Consider the following 7,500-nt stretch of genomic DNA (forward strand, 5'->3'; position numbering starts at 1 on the left):
GAATTTTAAGTAGAGTGCGGCCGTTTGCTTGTGCTATAGCAATTTTTTTCAAAGGTCAAAGGTCTGGTTTCCGGACTTAATTTCCTCTGTTATGTGCATTTCGCTTCGCAGAGTCTATGAGAGTTCTAAGCTCTGGAGGGACCAAGTTTGATATATTCCGGGACATGTTGCTCAAAATACAGCTTCTTGACCTCGGCTTGACTGATTTGCTACAGGCTAATCACCAAGGATGGTTAGGCACATCAAAAAACAGTCTGCCGTCTCCGAATTCTTCAGTTTCGCGCTCGTCCGCTCGCTTTGCTCGCTGAATTTTTTCCGTCCTCGCCGGGAGCCTATCCGCAAGCTAGAAGTTTCCCTACCGGTAACCAAATAGTTTATTATGCGAAGGAGTGTATAATAAATTAAACTTTTCGGGTATTATAAAAAAAGCTGCATCATATCATCACTAATATGCTTTCGCTTCCACTCTCAGACCTCAGCTTGAGAATGATAACAGTGTCTCAATCGACGAAATTACTTGAGTTCCGAGATTTGCCTGATCTAATTGCATTTAATTTATCCTGGAGAGGATATGTACGATTAAAGAATAAAAACCTTAATCACCACAAGCTGCAGAAAATCTGAAGCTATTTTGTAAACAATTCGGCAGAGCATCTTTTTAATTCAACTTGGCCAGTTTTTCACCTATTTGAATAGACCTGTCACATAAAAAAAATTGCATTGTAGTTTACCCTTGAATTGAACATTTTCGTGCTTTATGGGTAATCTGTTAATCATAAATAATTTATCGCCGCTGAAACTGTAGAAGACGAAACACTGGCTTCATAACTACTAAATGTTTTGTTTCCTAGCTTCTTTCAATTGGCTAAATAAAGCTCAAAACAAGACTTACTTTTACATGTCAACCATATTCGCAACAACGTTTGCGTGGGAAAAAAAAAAAAAAGGAAGGACTTAAAAAGAGCTCTAATCCTCTTGAGTGAAGCAGCAGGACTCCTCAAAAATTTAGTCGGTCCTGAATATTACCGAAAATTTGTGAAATTAAAAGCAATTATGTGTATTGCTTTCCGAGAAGTGCTAACAGCAGATATTATTGAATTTCCTTGTACGCTTAGATTGGGAATTTGAAGCAAATATACCGCGACTCGAATTATTTATGTGAAAACAAATTAAAACACTGCTTTATAGAATCAGAAACTTACCTTGTGCAGAGGCTTTATCTGGCATTGTAGAAGTCATAATGTACACAAGCAGCGGGCAAATAAAAGAAGATAACATGTTCACGACTTGTGCCTCGGTTCAGGACCTCAGGACCTTAATTAGTTGGGCTGTACGCAGATTCCAAAGAGAGGTCCCGACGCCTTATCACTTGTTTAGTTTTGCGAACAAAGTGAGTTGAACTCAATTTAACTCTGGTTCCATATTTTTGAGATTCGTACTAAAGCCTCCTTGAATCTCAATCTAAACTGGTCGAGTTTCGTCTCATTCGCAATTCGCAAATATTAAAACATGCGTTGAACTGATGCTTTTTGGCCAATGATTTAATCAGCGAGCTGCTGATACTTAACAGGTCGCCAAGTGGAAACCAATTACAAGTGAATTATTTATAGTCATCACACAACATAATATTTTTGCCAAGATGATTATTTGAACAGTCAAAATTAATAGTTAATAAAGGAAATACAAAAGAAATGAATGTTTAATGAGTGTCGTTAAACTTGATAAAGACAGGGCTAAATTTTGGACCCGATTTTCTCCAGAAAAACAATGATAAACCCAAGGATTATTCTACAAATGAGTAGATCTACCACAAACGTGTTTGAAGCTGTGCAAAATATCCACAGCTGTGTTTTATCGGGTTTAAAACACTCGGGCTTCGTGTTTTAAATCCGATAAAACGCTTCTACTTGTGTTTTAAACATTACTTGAGGCATATTGATATTATTTGAGAAAAAGCACAACTTTTTCAAGAACCTCATTTATTGGGCAACTCAGTATCCCTGAAGATGATACAGGACAAAAGGGATGCTCATAAAGCTGAACTTTTTTAATCAGTCAAAAAGCTAGTTAGTTCGAGGATAAAAGACCTCGCCATCCCAGAAGGGTATCTGCAATATTTATTACCCCATTTTATTTCATTGTAAATATTTAACTAAGGTCAACTGTCAAGAAGTAGTGCAATTAAAACGCTGGAATAGGCAAGAATTATTTCTGTTCGGCCAATCTTTTTTTACACCGTGATTAAATAGACGAGATCAGCATATCCGTTTTGCTAGCGCTTATATCAGAAGTACTCCCGGCCCCACACACGAATTTCCTCGCTTTCTGCTATTCAATTTATGGTAGAAAAGTCTGATTTCAAGTGATTCGCAACGACTGACAGTAATTGTTTTGGTAGTAGAACTTCAAAATTTGCACAAAGTTTCACCCGGAAAAACAATTTTCGAGAACTCAACTGGTGAACCAAATGCAACTAGTAAGAAGTTCGAAATAAATCTGTTCTTTTAATACATCTTTGTTTAGTATCTGAGTTACTCGCTTGATAATAACTCAAAAAATTAACTATTGTAGCAAGCGTTGCAATGGTTTTATTAACTAGATACACCACCCTGGAAAACGCTTCTCAGGTACCGGTGTTGTTAAAAGCCAAGGACCAGAAATTATGATAATAATAATAATAATAATAATAATAATAATAATAATAATAATAAAACACAATTTGCAAACTACAAAGAAAACTCTCCAGAATTTACCGAGGCCAACGATCGCAGCTTTCGGCTCCTTGGTGCTGTGCTGGAACGAAAAGGGCTCGCCAAAGTTTAAATGCAGGCCACCGCTTGATAGCAAAATTATCTAGGCCTCGTTTTGTGTTAGCCCCCTCAGCTGTAGGATTCGACGGATATCAAAAGCCTTCATAACTCTCGCTAACATGTACAAACTCATCCAATAATTGTTAAATATCTATTGAGGAAAGAAACGTCTTTAATCAACTTTTACTTTTTATTGAAGACTATCAAATGAATGTCAAAGCAGCGATACTACTTGTTTCTCAAACAACGTTGCTGTCTGAAACTGCACTGCTTTCTTTGTCACTGCACTAAAATGTATCCCACGGCTTTAATGCTTTTATCTCCATTATCTGGCCAGAAGGCAGCTGCATTTCCACAAGTGTTGAAGTCATCAGGATACCCTCCTGTACCAAACCCGATTCTGGAATCAGGGCTAGAGCAATCATTTTCTCGGTTACAAAAGATGCCGATTCTTGATTTAGCACGGTAACTGTCAGTTATAACATTGAGGCCTTCTTTGTTACAGTTGAACTGCAGCGAGGCCTGTGAACCAACCAGCGTCTTCCACGTGTTACGACCTAGTGAGGTGCCGCGGTATTGCCCGTCAGCGATCAGTGAGTACAGAGAGCTGGCCTGCTTGTTGATGACAATGAAGTTGATCAGGTGGCCGATCTTCATACCAAGGCAAATCTTGGAGAAAGATGTGTTCCAGTAGGTCGGTAGCTTGGTCTCCTGTGAATCAAACCCAGTCTTCCCTCCATTAATGTTGTATTCCTTTTTATCGCTCCAGTATCCCGAGTTATAATGAAAGGTGTCCTGAGAAAAAGTACCAAAGAAAACATTTACTTACTAGCTATCTCCATCTAGAACTGTGAAATTTGTTTCCCTTGACCCTCAATGTCTCCCTCAGCTTTGTCTCGCAGAAACGAAAACCGACTGTCTCACTCGGCGTCAGTCCATAAGTGCTTCTTTAAGGACCCATTCACCGATCTTTTCGAGCCGTTGCCAGGGAAAATTTATTCTCATATAAACTCGTCATTTTTAGTCACTTCAGAGTTATTTCATGTGTTTTAACTTTTTCATGATCAGCAACACTAGTGATGACGTCATCAGGCCACGCCCATGGTCATGTGACTAATACTGAAAAAACGCAAAGGCTCCCAGACAAATTACTTTAACGGAATTTTTTTCATTGATTTAATATTTTAATTTAAATCCTCATTACGCTATGCATCGATTTTGTTTCATTTCTAAAAAGTCAGATTTTGAGAGAATTTCAAAATATTAAAAAGTTCGTAATTTTCTGAAAAAGCATGATTTTGAAAAAAGGAATGCATAGCTATGTTTCCAACGTTGGTTTTAATCGAAATCCGTCAAAAAAGGCTGGATTTAAGGAAAAACCGCGTTTCCTTTAGCATTTAAAGAAACCGGAAGTGCGCCCGATATATATTGGAAGTTACCCTATAAGCGCGTGCGCAATTTACACTTCCAGCTCACTTCGGTAAGATCAAACAAAGCCACACAGAGTTAGTTTTGCTCTTTCTATTGCTCTTGTTTTTCGGTCTTTCTCTTTTTTTGTCGTTGCTTGTACATTTTTTACTTTGCATTTTGTGAAACACAAAGAAAAACATCTAAAATGTGAGCGAATTTGGAAGTTATTGAGTTATTTTTATTTTCTGCGCTCAGGCTGACGTAAGTAACTGGAAGTGAAATTTCACCTCCTTAGCAACGCGCGCGAGCGCCCGCATAAATCGGTTAATAGGCCCTTAAGGAAGAAAAGCCGTCCAAGCCCGTCTATTTAGTTCTTTTCTCTTCCCGCCGAACGCCTAGCCAATACCGCACATAGCATAATTTTCATTAAGCGCAGTTCACTTTTTCTGACAAAATGGTAAAGCATGAATGAGAGAAGAAATTATCCTTTGGTTAAAATAGTTAATTTGACCGTCTCGCAAGTTTTTAAACTCTCAAACGAATCGAAAAAAAGTAAAAACCTTTTTTCTCCTCGCTCTCTACAGAGTCTGTAGACCTATGAAAGGAAATTGTAAAATTTCTGCCCCTTTTTTTCTTGGGTTCATGGCCCTTTTTACAGTTAAAAGGATTGATTTAGATCGAGAATTCATTCAGTAAAATATTTATTAACTCACAAAGTGCCCAGCTCCCAGTTGGCCTAGAAGCTAAGCTGGTAGAGCACTGCGCTGGTATGGCAGAGGTCATGGGTTCGAATCCCGGTCAAGATTGACTTTTTTTTTCTTTTCTTTTTTTTTTTTTTTTTTTTTTCAGGCTTTAATTTCACAACTGCTTAAGTTGTGTCTATAAATGCGATGATCGATCCTGTCTTCATATCTTTCTCCGCAGTCCGAATATATGATCTTCAAATATTCATTTGTATAAAACAATTATAGTTGTGCTATAAAGAGAAAAACGAGATCAAGAGAATGGGATTTTGTTCTAGTTCCAGAAACCTGAGTTCAAGTTTTCGAGATTGTACTGTTCCAGCGCGCGTTTCATTCTATATGACGGTTTGCATTTTAAAACTATCAAAGCTATCAACTATCATCAGACGTTTCAAAATAAGCAAAAGCCCTTACTACCTTGTTGCCGTCAATCTTCATGACTAGTGTCCATCCTCCACCTCCACATCCAAAATCTCCCATGTGACATAAAAAGGGAGTTAGTTTTGAGTTCAAACGGAGAAAAACCAGCTGACTCGCGTTCGATCTGACGAAGACATATTCCAAAACAAAAAAATCGTTGGTTTAGCCCCCAAAACTTCGAATTTCTTACCGGATTGATATTATAATATAAAGAACGATTATGTGAAACTAACTTAGCTGACCACGTAGAGCAGTTTATATTAGAAGCCTTTCTGGCGTTCAGGGTTGTAAGTGAATGTACGTTTTTTATTGGAGAGGGGGAGGGGGTGGGTCGGGGTATTTTAGAATTTTTTTTTTTTTGGAAAAAAGTCGTGGCCTTCCCACTTCCCAGAATGGATTAATGCATGACCCTTCACAAATACTTACACAAAAACATGTGACCCTCCCGCCACCTCCTCCAAGATAAAAATGACCGGAAGTGAAAATAACTAACCGGAAGTGCTACTCGCATAACCGTGTCTCCGCACAAAGCAGTTAATTTTATGCGGGTTTGTCGCTCATGGAATGAACTACCTCTTAACATCAGGGATTCTAACACCTCTTCAGTCTTCCGCAAGAAATTGTTTGCTTATTTTTGCGATAAGTTCAGTGCTAATTTTTTATCGTGATTATCTTATTTTTTTTAATATGAGTTTAGAGTAATTTTTAACTAGGTATACGATCATACAATGATACACTAAGGCGGCTTATGTTAAGGAATCTTGTATTCTGTTTTAAGCTGCCCTCAAATTCATTGGATTGACTTGTTCAATGTAATGTAATTTGGAATTTTTATTAAAGATTAAAGATTAAAGATTAAATTGCGTGGTGTGTGATTGCATGGTGAAAACTTGAAAATGGACAAGGATATGCGAGGAATAGAAAGAGGGAAATGCGCTCGTGGTGAATGCGAGGACTTCATGAGGTCAGATGGAGCAACTTGCTCAGATTAAGCGATTAAATTGTTTAAGGAAAGTGAACTAGTCAGTGGGGACAGTGAGGTGTCTTAGAAAGTTTTCAGATAAATACATTGTCCCCGAAAAACTTGTGGCAGAGTATGTTGAGAACCTTGCCCAGATAAAAATGCGCAAGGAAAAGAAGAAAGAGGAGACTGAAGGGGAGCGAATAGAACGGCTGAACCGGGAGTACAATGACATTGACTGGGTTGGACTGTACAACTCCCATAAGCTGTCGTCTTTGTGGGTGGACGAGCTATCCTTGTACTTTTCCCATCACAAGATCACCTTCAAAGGGAAGAAAACTGAAAAGGTCGCAATGATTAAAGCGCACATAGGCAGCTTCCTGTACGATTCAATGGAGTGTCAACAACCTCGGCAGCCCCCGCTAAGAAATGTGCCGCAACAAGTGACCTCCGAGGTTGAAACTGACCCGCAAAGTGATGTAGTAGATCGAGTTGTCGGTTCAAGCCCGAGTGTATTACCGCCCTCAAAATATGGACGAAAGCGGGCACGGGTCGAGAGAGACAACTATGCTAGTTGTCAACATTTCGACATTTGTAAATAATTTAGATTAATCTTGACTGGTAGCTTTGCTTGTATATACAAAGTTTAGGTTTCTATACACTTCGCGTGTTTGTTAACAAATAAGAGTCAACTAAGCAACATGGAGTAATTTTTTCCTCGCCAAAAAAAAGTGACCCTCCCCCGGTTGAGAATAAAACAGGTTTGACCCTCCCCAATTTGTAAAAAAAATTACTAATGACCCTCCCCTCCGAAGCCCAGGCCCACACCCCCCCTCCCCCATTAAAAACGTACCTTTCCTAAGCTATATCAATTGCAAAAAAAAAAATTATGTATCGCCATGGCAAGCATAGTCCCATCGGATGTTAACCGACTTCACTTTCAAACAAAATAAATAAATAAATAAATAAATAAATAAAATAAATAAATAAATTTGTCATTGATGATCGCTAATTTCAAGCTTTCATGAAACTTTCTCTTCATCATGATATCTTTATCAGTGAATTTTAAAGCTTAATGCCCCACGGGTTTATTTATTTATTTATTTATTTATTTATTTATTTATTTATTTAAAACATAAGCGAGCGAATATTAACG

At 38.1% G+C, this 7,500-nt stretch overlaps 2 protein-coding genes across 2 annotated transcripts in view; both read right to left on the minus strand.

Moving 5' to 3' along the window:
* Nucleotides 1-1,239, minus strand: part of LOC145485457 (uncharacterized) — a 9,016-nt gene extending 7,777 nt beyond the window's left edge. Inside the window, exon 1 of the mRNA XM_081464123.1 lies at nucleotides 1,203-1,239. Coding sequence (XP_081320249.1) covers nucleotides 1,203-1,239 — 37 coding nt within the window. The remainder of the gene's footprint in view (nucleotides 1-1,202) is intronic.
* A 1,501-nt stretch (nucleotides 1,240-2,740) lies between these two features.
* Nucleotides 2,741-7,500, minus strand: part of LOC145485458 (putative skeletal organic matrix protein 5) — an 8,812-nt gene continuing 4,052 nt past the window's right edge. The window contains exons 5-6 of the mRNA XM_081464124.1: nucleotides 5,381-5,507; nucleotides 2,741-3,605 (exon numbers count right to left, since the gene is read on the minus strand). Coding sequence (XP_081320250.1) covers nucleotides 3,090-3,605; nucleotides 5,381-5,507 — 643 coding nt within the window. The 3' untranslated portion in view covers nucleotides 2,741-3,089. The remainder of the gene's footprint in view (nucleotides 3,606-5,380; nucleotides 5,508-7,500) is intronic.

Source organism: Orbicella franksi, chromosome 4 (assembly GCF_964199315.1).
Source record: "Orbicella franksi chromosome 4, jaOrbFran1.1, whole genome shotgun sequence".
NCBI classification, from domain to species: domain Eukaryota; kingdom Metazoa; phylum Cnidaria; class Anthozoa; order Scleractinia; family Merulinidae; genus Orbicella; species Orbicella franksi.